Source organism: Triturus cristatus, chromosome 11 (genome assembly GCF_964204655.1).
Source record: "Triturus cristatus chromosome 11, aTriCri1.1, whole genome shotgun sequence".
Classification (NCBI taxonomy): Eukaryota; Metazoa; Chordata; class Amphibia; order Caudata; family Salamandridae; genus Triturus; species Triturus cristatus.
The window spans coordinates 1,146,742,404-1,146,766,196 of record NC_140594.1 but is presented as its reverse complement, the minus strand read 5'-3'; the positions used below and the strand labels follow the sequence as shown (position 1 = coordinate 1,146,766,196).

Genomic DNA, 23,793 nt, shown 5'->3' with positions numbered 1-23,793 from the left:
GGTTTTAAGCACCATGGGGGAAGCCACTTGCTTCAGTGTACTAGACCTTTCCAGTGCCTACCATCAAGTAGAGTTACACCCTGACTCCAGAGAGTTAACTCCTTTTACCACTCCTCTGGGGTCATACATGTTCCTAAGAATGCCGTTTGGACTCGCTTCGGCAGCAGCGGTATTTCAAAAGATAATGCAGCACATACTTGAAGGGGTCCCCAAAAGCTTGTGCTACCAAGACGATGTCTTGATCTACGGAGCAACACCAAATGAGCATGATTCCTCTCTCAGGACGGTCCTCAAGAGATTCAAAGAGGCAGGCCTTACCCTTAAAGAAGAAAAGTGCCAAATCGGGGTGGGAATCGTTCACTACCTAGGGCACTCCATATCAAGGGACGGATTTAAACCCAAGTTAAGCCTCCTTGATGCTGTTGAAAAAGCCAATGCACCCACTACTAAACAAGAACTCCTATCCTTCCTGGGTCTTGCAGAATACATGGCCAAATATGTCAAGAACTTTTCTGATATTTCAAACGACCTTAGGGAACTCACAAAAAAACATACTCCCTTCAAATGGCTAGAGGTGCACCAAACAGCCTTTGACAACATCGAAAGAAGCATTTTAAATGCTCCCCACTTATGTAATTTTGACCCTTCCAGGAAGACCATTCTGACTACTGATGCCAGCAATAAAGGCCTAGGAGCAACTCTCTCTCAAGTCATCGGTGGAAGAGAACGCATTGTTGCATTCGCTTCCCGCACTCTCAACAGCTCTGAGAGGAACTATTCTGTCGTAGAGAGAGAAGCCCTGGCCTGCTTCTGGGCGATTAAACATTTCAAGTTCTACCTGTGGGGGATAAAGTTCATGGTTCGCACCGATCAAAAGCCACTCATCTACATGTTCAGTTCCAAAGGCTCAGCTAATAGTACACCCAGAGTAGCTAGATGGGTACTAGGCCTAGAAAGCTTTGTTTTCAAACTTGAATATGTCGCGGGCGACCTCAACACTGCGGCTGATTTCCTTTCGAGGGCACCATTAGAAATATCCGAAAACTTTGAAACATCTGAATTTTCCATCTTACAGGCCCACTCCTCCACAATAAAGCAAGATGAATGGATTGAGAGCATGACCCAAGATGCCACACTGTCCTGTCTTAAAGAGTATACCCTTCATGGATGGCCTACTTCACGTAAAAGTGTCAGTCAAGACCTAGACAAATACTGGGAAATAAGACATGAGGTCAACTTGAACAATGGTTACCTATGGAGAAACAACAAGATCATCCCTCCAGAAAGTCTGAAGGACAAAATAATAGACTTGGTTCATGAAGGCCACCTAGGGAGGAGCCTTACGAAAAATAGACTCAGAGAGCACTATTGGTTCCCCAACATGGATTCCATGGTGGAGACCAAGGTCAAGAACTGTACCATTTGCGCCAATAGCGACAAAACTAAACGCACCCAAATGGCACCTCTTTCCCCAGTTTCCATTCCAGACAAACCATGGGAGAAATTAGCTCTGGACATCATCGGCCCGATCGATAAGAGAGGTGTCACTAAAAGATTTGCGTTTGTCCCGACGGATTTTCACTCCCATTGGGTAGTCATTAAAATGGTACACCAAAACACTACAGAATCCCTGATCAACTTCTTACGAGATACCTTCGTCACCGAAGGCATTCCGGCCACCCTGGTCACGGACAATGGTGTCCAATTCACCTCGTCAGCCATGTCCAACTTTCTGACCAGCTTAGCCATAACCCACCTAAAAACAGCTCTGTACTGTCCTCGAGCTAACTGTTTGGTCGAGAGAGTAAACAGGATGGTAAAAGAGAACATTCAGCTAGCTTGCATCAACAACCTACCTGTCGAACGCTCTATTCAAGATGCGCTCTGGGCTTATCATACCACCCCCAACCTGGTCACTGGAATTTCACCATTCTCATCGCTCAGGAGAAGAAAACCCAGTACAAAGTTCTTCCCTAACTGGATCGGGGGTGGAGAGGTAACCGCACAGTCTTTTGACAAAGCCAAACCCAAAATAGCTTTCCATCAAGCCAACTACAAAGACCAATATGATCAAAAGCATGGATCTAAGAACCGAGAATGGTCAGTAGGCGATTGGGTTGCTGTGAAAAAACCCACACTCGCAGGGGATCATGAATCTAAGTTCTATGAACCCAGAAGAATAGTGAACATCAAAAACAACACTGTAGTCCTTGAGAATGGGCAAAACTGGAGCATGGACCGGTTGGCTAAATGCCCTAACTTAAAGGACACCACTCAAGGTGTTACACTATCACTGGGGGACCCTGAAGTCCCAGTCACGGCTCCTGGGGGGAAGATGTGCTATAATTCCCTTAAGTTACTTTATCTCCCTTATAACATGCCACCTCGTTCCTATGGTCTCTTCCGCTCCCTCTCTCACCCCCTCCCTTTTCCACCTCTTGGAATCTTCCTACAGTTGAGCCAGAGGCTGCCTTAGAATGTTGACAAGGCAGCCTGACTGGCAGAGTTGGGAGTCACTGAGCTTGCAGTGAGACGTGTTAGAGGTTCCATAGTGGACGCCGTTATTAAAAGAGTACTTGAACTTCACCTACCTGTCCCAGGCGTCTTTATAACAGTTTTGTATGCACAAATCCTGATAGCTCTCTGATTGTTCCAAGCTTTCACCTAGCTCAGCTGGTTGGTGCATCCGTTTTGGAAGTCACTACCAAAGCTTGAAATTACTTGGCACTGCTCCTGCTTCCCAAAATGGCCTTCACAGTTCCAACAAACGTTTAAAACGCCCTCATTTAAGTTACCTATACATTAAGGCCTTCATCTCTCTTTCTCTACAGTAGCATCATCCAGTCAAAAACCAGATCACCTTTTTGAAACTTTGCGTGCTTCACAAATGCAAAATATTAAAAATACAACAGAAATTAGCTTTAGTAGTTGTCATTTTCAAACAATTGCCATGTTATACTTGTCTGGTGATTTTAATGCATTTGACATGCGATCTCCCTGGAAACTGCGTTTTAGGCTCGGGATACTAATGCCAGTTATACCTGACATGCTTTTATACTCAATTACTCATCATTTATAGTTCACATGCACAACTTAAACGTGTAGCATGCCAAGTTTAATTCCTATGACTTTGATGATCTACTTCCCCACAACTGTCATCCTCCCCTATTCATCCCTCAAGTTTACCAAAGTATCATAGGTCTGAAATTCTCCCACTAATATTTGTTACTCAATGCAAAAGGAACACAACAGTTTGCACTCACCAGGTGTTGAATTATACCCGTAAGTATGTGTTAATGATGTTGTGTCTGTTGTGCTAGATATCATTCTTGTTGAAAGTGATCCTGTACATGGGAGTGGACCAATAGTTGTCTCCATGGATGTGTCATTGGTTATATGAGTTGAGATGGAGTTGCTTGCCGTTAACATGCTTGCTGAGCTCTCAGCACTCTCAAGCGATTCAGAGCCAGGACTTATTGATATTGTTGTGTGTCCAGTAGCACTAGTATTGTCAGTTGTTTTGTCTGTGCTCACAGATTCTGAATGTGACGTGTCTTGCGTTATTTCTGGTATACTTGATGACATCGCTGTTGAAGAAAGAATGTACAATTAGAGGACACATTCCTAATATATTGTAAATAAATGCCATGAGATCCGAATTGCATTAAGTTCCCTAATAATGTTAATTAAGGGGGAAATTGTGGAGAGTGTCCAGGCACATGTTGAGATGGAGGAAAACACACTGTATAAAGTACTAGGGCCCTTGGACATTCAGCAATTTTAGGCAATATTTTATATCACCTGGCCCTAAATCTCTAATGATTTGATATCAATATTTCCATTTCAACCTCCGGAGTATGGCTGACAAATTGACTACACATGGTGCTTTCTTTCCACATTTGGTGACCAGCACATTGATGCACAAGGGTTTGCTAACCTAGAATACATACTGCCTGGATCAGTATGGATGTCCAAACATCTGCTGTTGTGCTGTAACCATCCCTCTATCACATCATTTTAAACAAATAGGACATTATTTCCAACTCCCTGAACCTCACATGTTTCTCAGCTTTTACTGGCAGAGTGCTGGGTCTTGTTACCCAGGAGCCCTTCAGAAGCTCCTTCTATCATGTAAACTGGTCTGCTCTGCCCTACACATCCATCAGTCTAGAAAGGTTTTGCCATATGAGTTCAGAAAAGGACTGCCTTGAACTTAAAGATGGACATATACTCAGCACAAATACTTTCTTCTACGGGGGAAGTGTCTCTGAAGAATACTTGGTCTGGCTCCGTTGCTAGCGGCAGCCAGATCTGAACATCAAACCCCTAAAAATCTGAACATAATCATGGAAGCACCTTTAATGCCATTTGTCATTCACTGCACAAATACACCAGTTGTTCACTACCTGCTTCTTCATGCTTCTTGTCATAAGGAATATTATTCATGTTGTTCTATCTGGACCTAGGAATATGGATCTTCAGTTGCCATTTCTTTGGCACTTACACTGGTGTAAATCCTTATCTCTTTACCGTCTTAGTTAACCTATAGATAAATCTCAGCACATTCAGAGCATCTCAGCCAGATTGATCTTGAGTTTGAAGCGAGGAGCTCACATCACAGCTTGGCAGCTAAACACAAGATACCCTGTCACAAGAGATGTTTATTCAAAGCCGAGGCTGTCACGAAAATGTCTTCATGGAACATCAAATATTTATCTGCACAACGTTTTGTATGCACAACTCCTGATAGCTCTCTGATTGTTCCGAGCTTTCACCAGCTCAGCTGGCTGGTACATCCGTTTCGGAAGTCACTAACAAAGCTTGAAATTACTTGGCACTCCTCCTGCTTCCCAAAATGACCTTCACAGTTCCAACAAACGTTTAAAACGCCCTCATTTAAGTTACCTATTCATTAAGGCCTCCATTTCTCTTTCTCTAGAGTAGCATCATCTAGCCAAAAACAAGATCACCTTTTTGAAACTTTGCGTGCTTCACAAATGCAAAATATTAAAAATACAACAGAAATTAGCTTTAGTAGTTGTCATTTTCAAACAATTGCCACGTTATACTTGTCTGGTGATTTTAATGCATTTTTCATGCTCTCTCCCTGGAAACTGCGTTTTAGGCTCGGGATACTAATGCCAGTTATACCTGACATGCTTTTATACTCAATTACTCATCATTTATAGTTCACAGGCACAACTTAAACGTGCAGCATGCCAAGTTTAATTCCTATGACTTTGCTGATCTACTTCCCCACAACTGTCATCCTCCCCTATTCATCCCTCAAGTTTACCAAAGTATCATAGGTCTAAAATTCTCCCACTAATATTTGTTACTCAATGCAAAAGGAACGCAACAGTTTGCTCTTACCAGGTGTTGAATTATACCCGTAAGTATGTGTTAATGAAGTTGTGTCTGTTGTGCTAGATATCATTCTTGTTGCAACTGACCCTGTAGATGGGACTGGACCAATAGTTGTCTCCATGGATGTGTCATTGGTTATATGAGTTGAGATGGAGTTGCTTGCCGTTAACATGGTTGTTGAGCTCTCAGCACTCTGAAGCGATTCAGAGCTAGGACTTATTGATATTGTTGTGTGTCCAGTAGCACTAGTATTGTCAGTTGTTTTGTCTGTGCTCACAGATTCTGAATGTGACGTGTCTTGCGTTATTTCTGGTATACTTGATGACATCGCTGTTGAAGAAAGAATGTACAATTAGAGGACACATTCCTAATATACTGTAAACAAGTGCCATGAGATCCGAATTGCATTAAGTTCCCTAATAATGTTAATTATAAGGGGGAAAATGTGGAGAGTGTCCAGGCACATGTTGAGATGGAGGGCAAACACACTGTATAAAGTACTAGGGCCCTTGGACATTCAGCAATTTTAGGCAATATTATAGATCACCTGGCCCCAAATCTCTAATGATTTGATATCAATATTTCCATTTCAACCTCCGGAGTATGGCTGACAAATTGACTACACATGGTGCTTTCCTTCCACATTTGGTGACCAGCACATTGATGCACAAGGGTTTGCTAACCTAGAATACACACTGCCTGGATCAGTATGGATGTTCAAACATCTGCTGTTGTGCTGTAACCATCACTCTATCACATCATTTTAAACAAATAGGACATTATTTCCAACTCCCTGAATCTCACATGTTTCTCAGCTTTTCCTGACAGAGTGCTGAGTCTTGCCATCCAGGAGCCCTTCAGAAGCTCCTTCTAGCATGTAAACTGGTCTGCTCTGCCCTACACATCCATCAGTCTAGAAAGGTTTTGCCATGTGAGTTCAGAAAAGGACTGCCTTGAACTGAAAGATGGACACATACTCAGCACAAATACTTTCTTTCTACTGGGGAAGTGTCTCTGAAGAATACTTGGTCTGGCTCCGTTGCTAGTGGCAGCCAGATCTGAACATCAAACCCCTAATAATCTGAACATAATCATGGAATCACCTTTAATGCCATTCGTCATTCACTGCACAAATACATCAGTTGTTCACTACCTGCTTCTTCATGCTTCTTGTCATAAGGGATATTATTCATGTTGTTCTAGCTAGACCTAGGAATATGGATTTTCAGTTGCTTGTTCTTTGGCACTTACACTGGTGTAAATCCTTATCTCTTTACCGTCTTGGTTAACCTATAGATAAATCTCAGCACATTCAGAGCATCTCAGCCAGATTGATCTTGAGTTCGAACAGAGGAGCTCACATCACAGCTTGGCGGCTATACACAAGATACCCAGTCACAAGAGATGTTTATTCAAAGCCGAGGCTGTCACGAAAATGTCTTCATGGAACATCAAGGTGCCGATTCCGATCGGGTAAAACCCGGGCACGAATGGTCGTACGAAGCGTATTCTCCGTACGACTGGTACCCGGGAAATCCTCCTTACAAACCAGCAAGTATGATTCGTACAGAAATACCATTTCCGTATGAACCGTAAAAAACTGCGTGCGGCTAAAAAATACCCACAATTCCAATCCGGGACATCGTGTACGTGACATTCGGATGGAGTCAGGCAGCGTTCTATGGACCAGCAAGTATGATTCATGCCTACGTCACTCCGCACGGCTCATTTTTTACGGCAGCCAAAAACTCCCGGGAAATTGAGGACGACGCGAAGAAGGAGCAGCGGTACGCGACGGACAGCCATGGACCCCATCCTACGTGTCATCCCGGCCCTCCTAGCCTACGACCTGGTGCACCGAAACCGCCGCGCACACCGCAGATGGTCAGCACAACACCCAGTGGCAAAGGAGGGGCGAGGGGCAGGAAACATAACCTCTACCTAATTTTAAAAATAATATATACTGTCCATACATTGCCTCGAGGGTCTGGTCACTTCGGGGGGCGTGTCCACCAATCCCACGTACACGTACCCGTCACCACTACAATGGTGGTACGGGCCGTAATCACGCCCTCAGAGCGTGTGTACGGCCCGTACCACGCGTGCCCCTACATCACCACTACAATGGTGGTACGGGCCGTACCCACGCCCTCAAAGCGTGGGTACGGCCCGTACCACCATTGTAGTGGTGATGTAGGTGTACGCGCCGTACCCACGCCCTCAGAGCGTGTGTATGGCCCGTACCACGCGTACCCCTACTTCACCACTACAATGGTGGTACGGCCCGTACCCACGCTTTGAGGGCGTGGCTATGGCCTGTACCACCATTGTAGTGTTGATGTAGGGGTACGCGTGGTACGGGCCGCACTCACGCTCTGAGGGCGTGGGTACGGCCCGTACCACCATTGTAGTGGTGATGTAGGGGTACGCGTGGTATGGGCCGTACACACGCTCTGAGGGCATGGGTATGGCCCGTACCACCATTGTAGTGGTGATGTAGGGGTACGCGTGGTACGGGCCGTACACACGCTCTGAGGGCGTGGGTACGGCGCGTACACCTACATCACCACTACAATGCTCATACGGGCCGTACCCACGCTTTGAGGGCATGGGTACGGCCCGTACCACCATTGTAGTGGTGATGTAGGGGTACGCGTGGTACGGGCCGTACACACGCTCTGAGGGCATGGGTACGGCACGTACACCTACATCACCACTACAATGGTGGTACGGGCCGTAACCACGCCCTCAAAGCATGGGTACGGCTCGTACCACCATTGTAGTGGTGATGTAGGGGTACGCGTGGTACGGGCCGTACACACGCTCTGAGGGCGTGGGTACAGCGCGTACACCTACATCACCACTACAATGGTGGTACAGGCCGTACCCACGCTTTGAGGTCGTGGGTACGGCCTGTACCACCATTGTAGTGGTGATGTAGGGGTACGCGTGGTACAGGCCGTACACATGCTCTGAGGGCGTGGGTACGGCCCGTACCACCATTACAGTGGTGATGTAGGGGTACGCGTTGTACGGGCCGTACACACGCTCTGAGGGCGTGGGTACGGCGCGTACACCTACATCACCACTACAATGCTGGTACGGGCCGTACCCACGCTCTGAGCGCGTGGGTACGGCCCGTACTACCATTGTAGTGGTGATGTAGGGGTACGCGTGGTACGGACCGTACCCAACCTATGAATGCAGGGGTACGGACCGCATCACCCGTACCCCTAGGGCACCAGTACATTTGTGATACAAGGCGTACACACGCCACAAATGTTGGGTTAGGGCCTGGTGCAGCATATAACCAGTATATTGGTGTGTGCATGCCCAGGACAGCAGTGTACAGCACCAAGGGTGTGAGTGGGCGGGTGGGTGTCTGCCTAGGAGTCCCAGCAGTGGACAAAGACATGTGAGGTGTGGGTGCCTATCACTCCCAGCAGTGGACAGAGACATGTGAGGGGTGGGTGCAGATGAATACCAGCAGTGGACAGAGACATGTGAGGGGTGGGAGCAGAGGAATACCAGCAGTGGACAGAGACATGTGAGGGGTGGGTGCAGAGGAATACCAGCAGTGGACAGAGACATGTGAGGGGTGGGTGCCTATCACTCCCAGCAGTGGACAGAGACATGTGAGGGGTGGGTGCAGAGGAATACCAGCAGTGGACAGAGACATGTGAGGGGTAGGTGCCTATCACTCCCAGCAGTGGACAGAGACATGTGAGGGGTGGGTGCAGAGGAATACCAGCAGTGGACAGAGACATGTGAGGGGTGGGTGCCTATCACTCCCAGCATTGGACAGAGACATGGGGGTGGGTACCTATCACTCCCAGCAGTGGACAGAGACATGGGGGTGGGTGCCTATCACTCCCAGCAGTGGACAGAGACATCTGAGGGGTGGGTGCAGAGGAATACCAGCAGTGGACAGAGACATGTGAGGGGTGGGTGCAGAGGAATACCAGCAGTGGACAGAGACATGTGAGGGGTGGGTGTAGAGGAATACCAGCAGTGGACAGAGACATGTGAGGGGTGGGTGCCTATCCCTCCCAGCAGTGGACAGAGACATGGGGGTGGGTGCCTATCACTCCCAGCAGTGGACAGAGACATGTGAGTGGTGGGTGCAGAGGAATACCAGCAGTGGACAGAGACATGTGAGGGGTGGGTGCCTATCAATCCCAGCAGTGGACAGAGACATGGGGGTGGGTGCCTATCACTCCCAGCAGTGGACAGAGACATGTGAGGGGTGTGTGCAGAGGAATACCAGCAGTGGACAGAGACATGTGAGGGTTGGGTACAGAGGAATACCAGCAGTGGGCAGAGACATGTGAGGGGTGGGTGCCAATCACTCCCAGCAGTGGACAGAGACATGGGGGTGGGTGCCTATCACTCCCAGCAGTGGACAGAGACATGTGAGGGGTGGGTGCAGAGGAATACCAGCAGTGGACAGAGACATGTGAGGGGTGGGTGCAGAGGAATGCAAGCAGTGGACAGAGACATGTGAGGGGTGGGTGCAGAGGAATACCAGCAGTGGACAGAGACATGTGAGGGGTGGGTGCCTATCACTCCCAGCAGTGGACAGAGACATGTGAGGGGTGGGTGCAGAGGAATACCAGCGGTGGACAGAGACATGTGAGGGGTGGGTGCCTATCACTCCCAGCAGTGGAAAGAGACGTGGGGGTGGGTGCCTATCACTCCCAGCAGTGGACAGAGACATGTGAGGGGTGGGTGCCGATGAATACCAGCAGTGGACAGAGACATGTGAGGGGTGGGTGCCTATCACTCCCAGCAGTGGACAGAGACATGGGGGTTGGTGCCTATCACTCCCATCAGTGGACAGAGACATGTGAGGGGTGAATGCAGAGGAATACCAGCAGTGGACAGAGACATGTGAGGAGTGGGTGCCTATCACTCCCAGCAGTGGACTTAGACATGGGGGTGGGTGCCTGTCACTCCCAGCAGTGGACAGAGACATGGGGGTGGGTGCCTATCACTCCCAGCAGTGGACAGAGACATGTGAGGGGTGGGTGCAGAGGAATACCAGCAGTGGACAGAGACATGTGAGGGGTGGGTGCAGAGGAATACCAGCAGTGGACAGAGACATGTGAGGGGTGGGTGCAGAGGAATACCAGCAGTGGACAGAGACATGTGAGGGGTGGGTGCCTATCACTCCCAGCAGTGGACAGAGACATGTGAGGGGTGGGTGCAGAGGAATACCAGCAGTGGACAGAGACATGTGAGGGGTGGGTGCCTATCACTCCCAGCAGTGGACAGAGACATGGGCTGGGTGCCTATCACTCCCAGCAGTGGACAGAGACATGTGAGGGGTGGGTGCAGATGAATACCAGCAGTGGACAGAGACATATGAGGGGTGGGTGCCTATCACTCCCATCAGTGGACAGAGACATGTGAGGGGTGAGTGCAGAGGAATACCATCAGTGGACAGAGGCATGTGAGGGGTGGGTGCAGAGGAATACCTGCAGTGGACAGAGACATGTGAGGGGTGGGTGCCTATCACTCCCAGCAGTGGACAGAGACATGGGGGTGGGTGCCTATCACTCCCAGCAGTGGACAGAGACATGTGAGGGGTGGGTGCAGATGAATACCAGCAGTGGACAGAGACATGTGAGGGGTGGGTGCAGAGGAATACCAGCAGTGGACAGAGACATGTGAGGGGTGGGTGCAGAGGAATACCAGCAGTGGACAGAGCCATGTGAGGGGTGGGTGCCTATCACTCCCAGAAGTGGACAGAGACATGTGAGGGGTGGGTGCAGAGGAATACCAGCAGTGGACAGAGACATGGGGGTGTGTACATCATGATCAGATGACCACAACTCCATGGTTGTATGTACGCATCCCTAATGTTCGACTATGTTGATAGTGCCATAACAACACATCACTGACAGCAGTGTCCCACTCCCATGAGGATGGATGTATTTTCCCCACTGCATGACACACCACATGTGCGTGTGAGGACAAATGACACATGCATACCCACCCCTGGCGGATGCAGCACAATACACACACAGAGATCATGCCACAAGACTGTATAGTCATGTCAATGCCTACTAAACTAAGAGAGCCAAAGGGAACACACACTGTCACGCACATCCCAGGACTCATAGGAATGTACAGGTGCTGGGACAGACACCAATATGTTGACTCTCATGGAAGGAATAGGGTGGAGTTCCCACAGATAAAATGCCCACAATTGTCAGTCAGGTGCCCAAATACCCTGCAGAACAAGTACCAATTGTGTCCTAGGCTGGGATAACACATATGCATAGTGCGGAAAATGGAGAATTTTGCCATTAAGGCATTACAACATACTCAATACACAAGTACAGTGACTAGCAAGGATGGCACAGATGATGCAGCCGGAGACATTGCTGAGCAGGCATGGCCATAGTTGAAGGGATCCGTCACCAACAAAGGAAATGTAGACAGAGGTCAGCACAACAATTGTGAAACTCCCTGCAGGGAAGATGTCAGGTGCCACAGAGGAAGGAACACTCCTTGGGACAATGTCTCCAAACACAAACAGCACACACGACTAAAGATTCTTTGCAGAGAGCTTGTGATGGCACGCAGATACCATGGTCCACCCCATGAGCATCACACTACAACATTTCCCTGAAACATAACACATTACCACAACCCCAACTCCTGGAGCATCAGCACAAACATCAATACCTGAAATGCAATAGTGTTCAAAGTGAAAAGAAAATGCTTTTTTCAGCATTAAAAGCAAAATTATAAAAGGACACTATTTACAAAGGCACATGGCCAGTCCAGATCAGAAGTCCTTGGGGGGGACACATGACCACGCGTCTCCCCTAGCTTGCCTGCACATTAGAACCCTCAGGTTCGTCGACTGGGGGGGGCATCATGTGGGGAAGGACCAGGCACCACAGGGACAGGAGGTGTAAGGGTAGGTGTGGTGGGTGCAGAGACGGACGCCTCCACCGCAGGGGGTGGGGCAGCGCCAAAGGTGGAGGTCAGCTCGGCGCTGCACACTGCTGCCGGGTCATCCAGTGTATCCCCTGCACCCGAAGAAACCACAGGCTCAAAGGAGGGGGGTCAGAGGGATGGGGTGCAGCGCTACTGGGGGAGGGGTTATGAGGGGGGAGACTCAACTCCTCTACCCGTGGAGTGCCGTTCCTGTTTGCGGGCTGGTGAGCCAGAGGGGCTGAGGCCCAGCACAGCCAAGTAGGCCTCCTTGTCAGATTGTGTGGTAGGGGAGCAGAGGAGAGTGCCATTGGAGGGACTGGGTAGTGCGGCATGCGGACTCGGACTGTGGCTGCGTGTATGCCTGTGTGCCCCAGACCCAGTGGGTGTGCCTTCATCCCCCTGAGTGTGCGTGCGAGGAGCTGTGCACTTGCCCTTGCGTGTTGGTGTGCTGCCTGTGTCTGGTGGGGTGCATGCTTGGGAATGTCTGGGTGTGCTTGGGACAGGCATGGGAGTGGGAAGTGTGGATGGTGCAGGGGTAGGGGGGGACAAAGCGCTGCAGGAGACTCACTGCTGCTGTCAGTGAAGAGTCCATGGACCTCAGCAACATCCGTTGGTCAGACATCGCTGATGACATGCCCTCCATGTACGACACCATCTGTGTCATCAGTCTGGTGTGGCCATGGAGGACATTCAGCATCGGTGTCTGGCCAACCTGCAACTGCCGCAGAATGTCCACAGACTCTGCAGTGAGGGCAGCAGGGGGGACAGGGGCAGGGGGTGCGGTGCATGGCACGAAGGAGACATGGTGGTGCCTTGCACGGACAGAAGGGACCGGAGCAACTGGGAGGGCGGTGATGGAAATGGAGGGGGTGGTGACAGATGTAGTGCTGCTGCCAGGTGTTGTAGCAGCCTCCGCCTCCTCGAGGAGTTCAGCCTCAGACGCGTCAGTGTCGTAGTCAGTGTTGCCACTAGACAGGTCCTCCGCCTGCCTCCCCTCGCCCTCCGTGCCACTTGCTCCCGCAGACTCGCCAGCAGTGGTGGCAGCGGTGCTGGATCCCTCCTCCAGGTCCGTGCAGGTGTCTCCCTCGATGTCCTCCGATGATGCTGTGGGCAAGGTGAAGATACAGAAAATAATCAGTCACCTGTATACATCTGGCACATGAGTCCAAACAAAATATGTCAAAGTGCATATCAGGAAATGCATCATGAGTAACATCTAGAATACTCCGCACATATGTAACCCTGCACTCCCCAGTTGGTTGACCCACCATGCCACTTGGAAACAATGGAGATTATGACACAACAGCAAATAACTTGATATCGAATTATACTGAGAAGCTAGTGTCTGGGAACAGTTGAGCACAGCAAGACTATGAAGGCATGCCACCTCTTGTTCACTGTGAACGAAACAGTATTGGTGCACCCAAGGCCAAATAACAGACCTCAATGCTGAAGGTGTCCCCACACTCAGAGACCTGTGAGTACTTTGGAAACCCAAACGAAAAACAGTGTGATCCCTTGGGACTCACAACACTTTATACAATGTACATGTTTAGAATGCGTGAATGTGCCACTTTGTGAACAGAACACACATGTGCCTGTATAACAGAAGTCGCACAAGGAGGTGCACACAAAACTACATTTACACAGTCATTGTATGAGCTGCCAGCCGAATTCAAATAAGCCACTGTAAAGAAGAAATGGGGTATCAGTAAGTACATATACATGGCACCACGGTGGTCTGGATGACTTTACATTCGTAAGTTGGTATCAACAACAACCAAGGACTTACCCAAATGCAAACACACTGTCGGAACATGGATATGTATAATCAGAAAATAAGTGGTAATCGAACTGTGCCTTTCTTTAAAATGTGCCAGCGTGTCCCCGCAAAGTGTAAAGGTACTTTCTTTTGCACTTTCTTGGGAGACATCTGTCATGCAGACACATTATTGTCCTTCACAACAAAACATCAAAGTCAAGCATATGAAAAATTGAGACATGTTGACAAGTGTTGTGAGTGCCAAGGTACAATACTTCTTGACTAACAACTTGAATCATGCCACCTGTCACATGGCCATCCGTACCATGATGACACAGTTGGCAACACATCTGACCCACTGCCTGTCATGTGGAGTGGCACACATGTCCAAACACAGGACAATGCATTAGCTAATGGGCCTGCAATTGTGTCGGGATAAGGAGCACCTGCACTGAGGAGACACCCTCATGGGAACCAAGAATGTCCACACAGATGTCAGCACACACAGACCAAACTACGTAGCATCTCGACCACACACTGGTGGCAAAAATGGATGAGCATGAACCATGTATTTTAACTTTTGACACATGCTGCAAAGCACAAACATTAAACCCTGCACAACATGACTGGGTCACTGCATGTTGAGTGTCTGTCCAGACAATTATCACACACAGGTCAGACCTGGCAAGGAGACATAAGGTTTGGACATGTAGGCCTTGCCTGCACAAACCCCCCATACCTGAGACAATGTGATTGAGACAGATCAAGAAGTTACACCTCTTAATCTGGGTTTACTAAAATGTGCATCAAGAATTCCTAAATGTACTCCACATCACCTTGTGTGGCTGCCAACACATATTTGTGACAAACAACCATCAACAGATAGTTGTACATAGACACAGAGGCACTGCTCAGTGCGAGGATGCACAAGCCAAATGGGGTCACCCTGCACAATGGGCACATGTAGCACACTTTAGATAAATACAAATGAGGCCAGGGAACAATGCCACAGAGGCCAACCTATGCTGAACACACAGAGAATGGGCACAGTGTTGGATGACACACATGATTCCGAGGCAAGGGTGTCTTAGGGGACTGTAGTGGGCACACTGCTCCATGGTCCTGGAATGATCTGACTGTAACATGTGCAACCGTCCCGGCACTATGCATATCTCCCACTCATGCACATCATGTCTGCGGCCACAACATCGGTCATGCATGCTGCAAGTCGGTTCATTTGAAAACTCACACTCCTATGTTGAGACTCAGCATCAGTGCCAACTAATATGGACCCCCAAATGACTGAACAGGACAGGGCACAGGCAAGGTAACAACACATGTCTCAGACCCCCCCCACATGATGCAGAAAGCAATGTGCACTTGGATTAACTGGCAGCCTAGATGACCATGTGCAATAGTGATTACACACAGACCAGGGAACACATGTCAAGGAGGGGAAGGGAGGAAGAACAGCACCGGTTGACTTTGGGGAACAGGATATGCACTGCACATATTAACCCTCGCAGTGTATCCAGGCGACTGAGCACTTCCAAAACCTGGTGACACACAACAAACACACATGTACCTACCCCCTTCCTGCTGCTGCAACTCCTGTAACCGCCTATCCAAGTCAGGAAAGACCACCGCCAGGACACGCTTCATCTGGTGGGTCAGGCGTCGGCGCCCACCGTGCTTGCTTGGAAGTGAGTCCTTCAGCTGGACCCGGGCGATCCTCCGGGTCCAGCACCGGATGTCCTGCCAGCATTTCCTCACTTGGGCTAGGCGCCGACTGCAACCCTCCACCAAGCTCACGGCCCTGACAGCCCGCTTCCAGATCTTTCCCTTCTCGTAGGCAGTTACCTGTGAGGATGACAAAGTGAGACAACATCACTACACCTGCTCCATGTCACAGGGACATTAGCCTCTGTGGAAGCCCCAATGCACTACATGGCATTGAAAGTACACAGGTAGCATGAGGGGTGCAATACACTCCCTGATCATGGCACACACTGTGCATCACATGCAATACCAGGCTAATGGACAGCACCTCTAAGCAGTCACATGCCCCAGGCCACTGACGCAACCTCAGCAGAGTACACAGACACACACAGGCACAGATCAATCACCTGCCATTGGCAACAGCGGATACAAACCTCACTCTGCACATGTGCCACTTGCCTGTGGGGTGTCACAGGTGTGGTGCTAGCTCAGCAAGTCAGACACGCCGCACAGCTTACTTCTCACATCAGATGGGTGGAGCTGTTGCCTCCTCCATGCAGCTGTGGTGCAACACTCCACAGAGACACTCACCCACATGACAAGGAACATTCACACACATCAATGTCCAGGGGGCGTACACATCATTTGGACACTCTTACCACTCTCACCACAGCTCCACTCAACTCACACACATTTGTGGGTACTGTCACCTGTCACACCGGGGGGGGGCACTGAATCACCTCAGGACTATAGAACAAAAATGGCCCAAAGGATTGGGCAGGCTGAATGTGCCATGCACTATGCAGTGAATTTCACAGTAAGCACAATGCAAGTGAGGAGTGCACACATGAACTACATCATGCTCTGCATGAGAGACATAAGCCATTCCCACCCCTGGGACCCACTCTAAACAACATTGCATGTCTGTCACACCTGGACAAAATGCCAGAAGTGACAGTCACAAAAAAGGTGCACAGTCAAAGGTAGTGGAGTCAGCACTCACCTGCTCTCCTGGTCTCCCATACAGGCTGGGGAACTGTGGGAGGATGACATCTAGCAATGCCTCATTCTCCTCTTGTGTGAAAGGCTGGGCCCTCTCCACAGACCTTGACATGGTGCCAGAGGAAGCACAGGCAGCAGCAGTGGTGTCGACAGAAAGGTTGTGCAGGCAAGTGCCCTCTCATGGATTCTGGTTGACTTATATCTGCCTTGCTGGGCTGTTTCATTTACAGGAGTACAGAGTGATTGGTCAGACTCGTTTGCATCCTACATTTCCTCCAATCCCTATAAACATACACCAGTGAGTGCCTTTGCATGGTTCAAAATGTGAGCTTCATGTGAAGTCAACAACCACTATGCAACATTGTATTTAGTTGCCAACTGACTTTTACAGGCCACCTGATGGAAAAATTTGAACAGGAAACTCGGTATCCATGACAACCAGCATGCATTTAGGCCCTAATACTTGTCCCTCATGTGTCCCTATGTATTTAGAAATCCACACACAGGTAGGGTGCGTTTCACATGTACCCCTATGGCACCAGTTGCACAGTGCGTTTGACATGTACGTGTACTTTCGAACAATGGGAACTTGAACACTCATTATTATAATACTCCTTCCCATAGGCGGGCTCTCTTCCTCCACAGTCCTGATGAAGACACGCTTGTGACACTCCACCAAGCGCCCATAGGGTTGAAACGTCGACGATCTATTTTGGCACAGATTGCAGGACATAGTCGCTATCAACTATATAATTTGTTTAACGTACTCGTCACTGCTTCTTGAATTTGGCCCTCCAAAACAAACCACATCCCCCCACTACCACCTCACTGCACTGTGTATCTATATCACCACTGAGCACTACTATCTCACCATTGTGTATCACTGTATGAATTTTGAAGTGCAAAAATTCGGCAATGTATTTTTGTTGTACGTAATTTGGTTCGCATAACGAATGCTATCAATTCTGATACATAAATTAATGAAAAAACCCTTTTTCTGTGTTCTTGTTCCTTCCCCCATTTGCTTAAGAAATGTTCTGGTTTTCAGAAATGTATCATATGTTATGCTGAAGTATCTACGGCTAACCGCAATACGCATTGTTTCTACTCAAGGGAACCATTGTTCTTTATATATCAAATACCCAGGTTCCTAGGGACGCAGGGTCACCCTATTTTGTTGATATATAAGGCAGTGATATGGCACATGTCTCCTCATGTTTTAGCACCATAGATGTGTGATGACCTGTGTACACATGTCATGTGTGATGGGGCAGTATGTGGCACACTTCCCCTTCCCACTTTGCACATGTGTGCATGTAGTACAAACGTGTCAAGCACTGCATCACTGGTATGGCACAGTCACCAACACCCGCAACTGTCCCCTGATGCCAGGGACAGGGACACTAACACCTGACATCTAAGTACCAGCTTGCCCCAATGTGACTATGTCCTGTGTGTGTCATGTGTTCCCATGAGCTTGCTGTTGGTGTTCCGTCAACTGCATCTGCTGTTGCTGCATCCAACATGTGTCTGTGTGTAGATGGGCATGGCACACATATACGCACACCATGCCACATGTGGATTCACACGTTACGTGTGTCTGGATGCTTCGAAGATGATTTTTTGACATGAGGACATATCTGCGCCGTATCCATGTCTGTGTTTTCGTTTTTCACGTGTACCCCTTCATCGCAATGTGTGTGATCTGTATATTTTCAATGACATGTGACCTGTGCGTCTAGCTTGCCGCCAGTTGTCTGTGTGAGATGACATCCTTCAAATGCAGATATGTGGATGTATGTCACTCCTACGATGTCTCTGGCTGTTCACTTACACTGGCCCATAGCTAGTTTCGGGGCATGTCATGTAGAACTTGACAATCAACGGGTGTAGCTGGCTTTTCGTAGGAGTATCACCTGTCTGGCATACGTGTCCTGGATGTATTGCACAGACCAGACTCTGTATTTTGCAGATGTGTAGTAGCAGTTGAGCATGTGCTCAGTTCATTGACATTGATGTTGTTATGTACTCACTCTTCGTTATTCCTTCCAATTTTCTGCAGGGCACCGCCTCTCCCCCGACCAATGCCAGACTTGGGTGCCATGAGGGAATGTGACTGCATAAGACGTTACTGCTTCTCGCAACAGTTGATTGAGAACTTGACCGCAAAGCTGGAACCACACCTCCAACCTCGACACAGGTATCCTACTGCACTGACCCCCAAGATGAAGGTGATGGCAGCCCTACATTTTTTTGCCACCGGTACGTTTCAATTCACCATAGCTGATGTGGGTGGCATGTCACAGACCATGTTCAGTCGTGTCCTGCATGATGTTTTAGAAGCCATGTTGGAGCACCTGGATGAATTCATCCATTTTCCGACTCATGAGCAGTTGACAGGTGTCAAGGGTGAGTTCTATGCCCTGGGAGGGACGCCCCATGTAATTGGGTCTATTGATGGGGCACATGTGGCTTTGGTACCACCACAGGCACAGGAGGTCGCTTATCGCAACTGTAAACATTACCACTCTATAAATGCCCCTGTGGTGTGTCTTGCTAACATGCTGATTTCCCATGTCTGTGCACGTTTTCCAGGGTCAGCACACGATGCCTACATCATGAGGCATAGCAGGGTGCCAGAAATGATGCTGCGGCTGGCTGCACAACGAACGAGCATGTCTTGTTGGTGGGTATACTCTGTTTGTCCTTTGTTTCGCGCTATCTTTGTATCTTACGGCATCTCCTGACCCACTTCTTTACATGATGTTTCCATGTAGGGGACTCTGGCTATCCCAACATGCCATGGCTGATGACGCCTCTCTGCAACCCCAGAACAGCTGCAGATCACCGTTACAACAACGCACATGGGCAGACCAGGCGAGTGATCGAGAGGACTCTTGGCCTCCTGAAGAGCCGATTCCGGTGCCTTCACAAGACAGGCGGGTCCCTCCCATATGCACCGGTGAAGGTCTGCAAAATCTTCCTCGTGTGCTGCATGCTGCACAACATGGCAGTGGAGAAGGCTGTGCCACTCATCCTGGATCCGGATGAGCAGGAACATCCACCCGTGGAGGATGAAGGGCTTGGTCACGAGGCAAGTGAGGATGAGGAGGAGGAGGACGACGACATCCGGAGTCAGCTCATACGCAACTTCTTCTCATAATGGTGAGTCCATGGGTCTGAGTGTGCACGCTTGGAGCCTTGTGTGGCATGTGTTGCAATGTGTGTGTCCAGCTGACTGTATGCTAAGTGACTTAGAGGTGTGTTCAGATGTGTCACTCGAGTGATGATGTCCTTCCACACATTTTAGCTTAGACACTCTTTTTTAAAATAGCATGGTGACACACTTATTCCTGTAGAGTAAATGACCATGCATGCGGATGACAATCTTTTCCCTGACTTCTTGTGTGTCTGTCATCCCAAGGTAGTTGCGCATGCTGTCTGCTCGTGTCATCCTTGGCCTCCCGCTATTCCTCATGAGTATTGCAACGTGTGCTGAATCAGCGTCCCATGCAAGGACATGGTGAAAAGTCTTTTTGGTTAAGGATTGCTGCAAGGCATTTTGGTGTCGGTAGGTGTTTGGAATGTGTGGGCACTGCTCCTGTGCATGTTGTGTTACTATACATACAGTCGACTCACCATGGGGCACATGACATGTTGCATGACTCCCATGAATTGATAGTCACCCTTTGTAACAGTCATCTGTAATGGGACTGTGGATTCTGATGAAGGCATCAATGTGTGTACAACTTCCCTCTGAAACATATGGGATGCTACGAGTGGACATAGTGTGGGACATCCCCATGAGAGGATCAATGGGGAATTGCAGCCCCTCTGTGTGCAGCAGGGGGTGTTTGGCTCACCCCCTTCACTTGTGTGCCAGTTCAATGGATTTACAGCATCTGTGTTGTGAAGGGGGTGTCCAGTGTAGGTCCCACATGTTCAGCCAAATGACCTGTGAGTCTGTTCATATTGATGCATTTCCCTAGGTGTGAACCTGAGTAATAAAGGTGTTCCTCACCCTCCGAGGTGCCTCATCTCAATGCAGGTCTCTTGCCACTTTGCATGCGGAATCTCTGGCATAGTTGTCAAAGATTGTGCATATGAGTCTATGTGTAGTTTAGAAACATGCATGCAGTTCTTCAGGGATTAGAATCTCTATTGTGCATGATGTCCATGGTTGTGTATGTATTTGGGCATGTTGGTGACCACAACGGGCCGTCAACAACTGCTGAGGGTGTGTATCCTGTGCGCAGCTCGGCCTTCAGTTTCATGATCCGGGGTCAGTCATCTTTGGTGATTGTGCATCCATTGTCTCTGGGTGTGCCATGGGAAACCGGACACTCCTTCCTTTACATACGCCTGTTGCAGTTGTCCTTTCTGACATCCTTGTCTTTGTGTGCAACTTGTGGCATAGTCTCCAGGACATGCCGCCTGCTGCTGCGGCCCCTGCAGCAAGGGCCCACAAGTTTACAGATTCGGCAACACACACACCTCAAAGATGCTCCTCCCTTCCTCCCTCCACCTATTCATTTGGCTGGCATCAGCTTGTCTGTGCCACTGTTGCGCCCACGCGGTGCCAAAGGCTGGACCGTCAGCGCATGCAACGTGCACATTGCACGACCCTCATGTCCATACATGACCCACATCACACTACAGTCTGATGTTGCAGCCACCCTCCAAGCATTGTCCATCCGAAAATCTACTGCCTGCTCTCAGGCATATCCTAGGTGCACACACGACACCTTTGCATGATGAGTGTGCAACTCCAACTGTCTACACAACGCTGCCCCGCCTTCCAGGCCCTGTCACACCAACCAGGTCATGTCCCTCCTACTCCCCACCGGCTCCATACACCAGCAAGGCCATGGGAGTGGGACTCAAGCATTCAGCATGTAGTATAGTGGCATCATCTGGCACGTGGCCCAGGTATCATCTCTCAGCGTGTCAATCTTCAATGTGTCCAGGTCTCCCTCTCCGGCATCACATGCGCACAGCACCTCATCATCAGCTCGTATGCCATTGACAGCCAGGTGCTCCTCACCCTCACCAAAGATGCAGCCATTGCCAGTTCCAACATTCAAGAAGGCATGAGATCCATTGATGAATGGCTGAACATCAGCCACCTGAGGCTGGACTTGTACATGACTGAGGTAATCATCTGAGGATTGTCCCCTTACAGCTGGGTCAACTGCTTGTGTCCCACCCGCACGAGCCCTGCACATGCACCCAGTGCCCACGCACACAAGATGGTGTGCATCATGGATTCGTCACTCACATTTGCCATGCTAATCACCAGCATCTGTACCTCAGGGTGCAACACCCTCTGCATGATGCACATGATCCACAGATAGATCCACTCCAAGGAAAGACAGACCATCCCCCAGGCCCACGACACCAGCCGTGTCAACTACTGCCCCGCCCTCTACAGAGCAAGTATGTCCAAACTCCCGGGAAACTTGTCCACATCCAGGCTGCATGTGCACACCTCAGCTTCAACATCCCGCGCCCCAGCCACATCACCATCCACCAGAGATAGCTGCAATGGATCAATGTGTGCTGCAGGATGACCTTCAGACTCCTCACCCACACTCAGGAGGCAGGCCACAACCCCAGACCCCAAACCAACCTTGCTCGTCTGTCATCCGAGACCCCGTTGTGCCAACTCCGTGCATCCAACCTTGCCCTAGCCACCATTCTTCACATCCACCGTACTCCAGCATGCAGGACATAGTTCTCCCACCTGGCAAGACATACCTGCTACTCCCTCCTCGGCAACATCCACATGAGCCATGACCTCTACGCCTTCATGATACTCTTCCCAATTGGTCTGTCCGCACAGAATTGCATGCCTCCCCTCAGCAGCTTGAGGCCATCACGGGTGAGTATTGTGCTCCATGTCTGTATTGTATGATACATTGTGACCCATGTGTGTCCTGTACCAGACTCAGATTCCAGGGTATGGATGGCTGGAGTTAGTTCAACACTCAGGCATAGTTTGACATTTCCCCAGAAGTAGGTTGTGTACTCATGCAAAATGAATGCAACATCTGATTGAAGAAATTAAGATTTATTCTCGGTGGGGGGCCTGTTAAGTGTGGACAAATAGGTGCTAAACAGTGTGCATGGAATCCAAAGTTCACAGGGGGAGATGGGACTCTTGTCATTTGGAGTCATCAGAGTCCAGACCACACTGTTGGTCAGACTGTGACCAGCAAGTCCATGTGGCAGAGAATGTCATTGGATGAGGTGCTGATGTTGCGCATGAGGGCCAGGTGCCAGGCCAGGTGACCTGGGAGATGTGGATGGTCCGCTGACTCTCAAGGTATTTTCCGTGGACGACCCACCTTCCTCGGGGGACACTCAGATGCAGGCCTTGACGATGTTTGTGACGCTCCGTCGGACGATTCCTCCTCCTCCTCCCTCGCTGTGGCTGGTGGTGGTCTTCACCTGGGGGCACAGGGAGGGTTGGTCATGTTGTCGGCGATCCGACGGAGTGAACGGCTTATGTCCGTTTGCACCGCCAGGAGCTCAGCCAGTCTTGCCTCCATCCGTCCTTGGTGTTGTTGTTGACTGGCGTGTTGCTCGGCCTGCTGGTTCTTAATCTCGTTGAGGGTCGCCACTACGTGGCTGATGCCCCTGGTGTCACGCCGGTATGTGTCCAAGATGTGGCATATGTGTGACATACCGGTTCCCGCAGCTGGCTGGTCAGGTTCGGGCCTCCGCCTGCCTCCACTCCCACCACCCCTGCCCACACGAGCCTGGCCTCCCGTTGTGGGCACATTGGGTCTACGGGACCCCTGAGGGATGGCATTTGCAGGGTTGTCTGCCTCCTCCTGGGTGGCCGGAGAACCTTGTCCCTCCAGGTCAGACTGGCTCAGTTGTTCTGTGCGGGCAGGGCTCCTGGGTGTCTCCTGGGATGTTACAAGAATGGGGGTGGTGGTTGGCACAGATGTACCTGACGCAGGTGCTGGAGGGGCTAGGGCACCAGA

General features: G+C 49.7%; 1 protein-coding gene across 1 annotated transcript in view; it reads right to left on the bottom strand.

Moving 5' to 3' along the window:
* Positions 1–3,225: 3,225 nt before the first annotated feature.
* Positions 3,226–23,793, bottom strand: part of LOC146788606 (uncharacterized) — a 126,047-nt gene continuing 105,479 nt past the window's right edge. The window contains exons 5-6 of the mRNA XM_085633177.1: positions 5,374–5,697; positions 3,226–3,587 (exon numbers count right to left, since the gene is read on the bottom strand). Coding sequence (XP_085489303.1) covers positions 3,226–3,587; positions 5,374–5,697 — 686 coding nt within the window. The remainder of the gene's footprint in view (positions 3,588–5,373; positions 5,698–23,793) is intronic.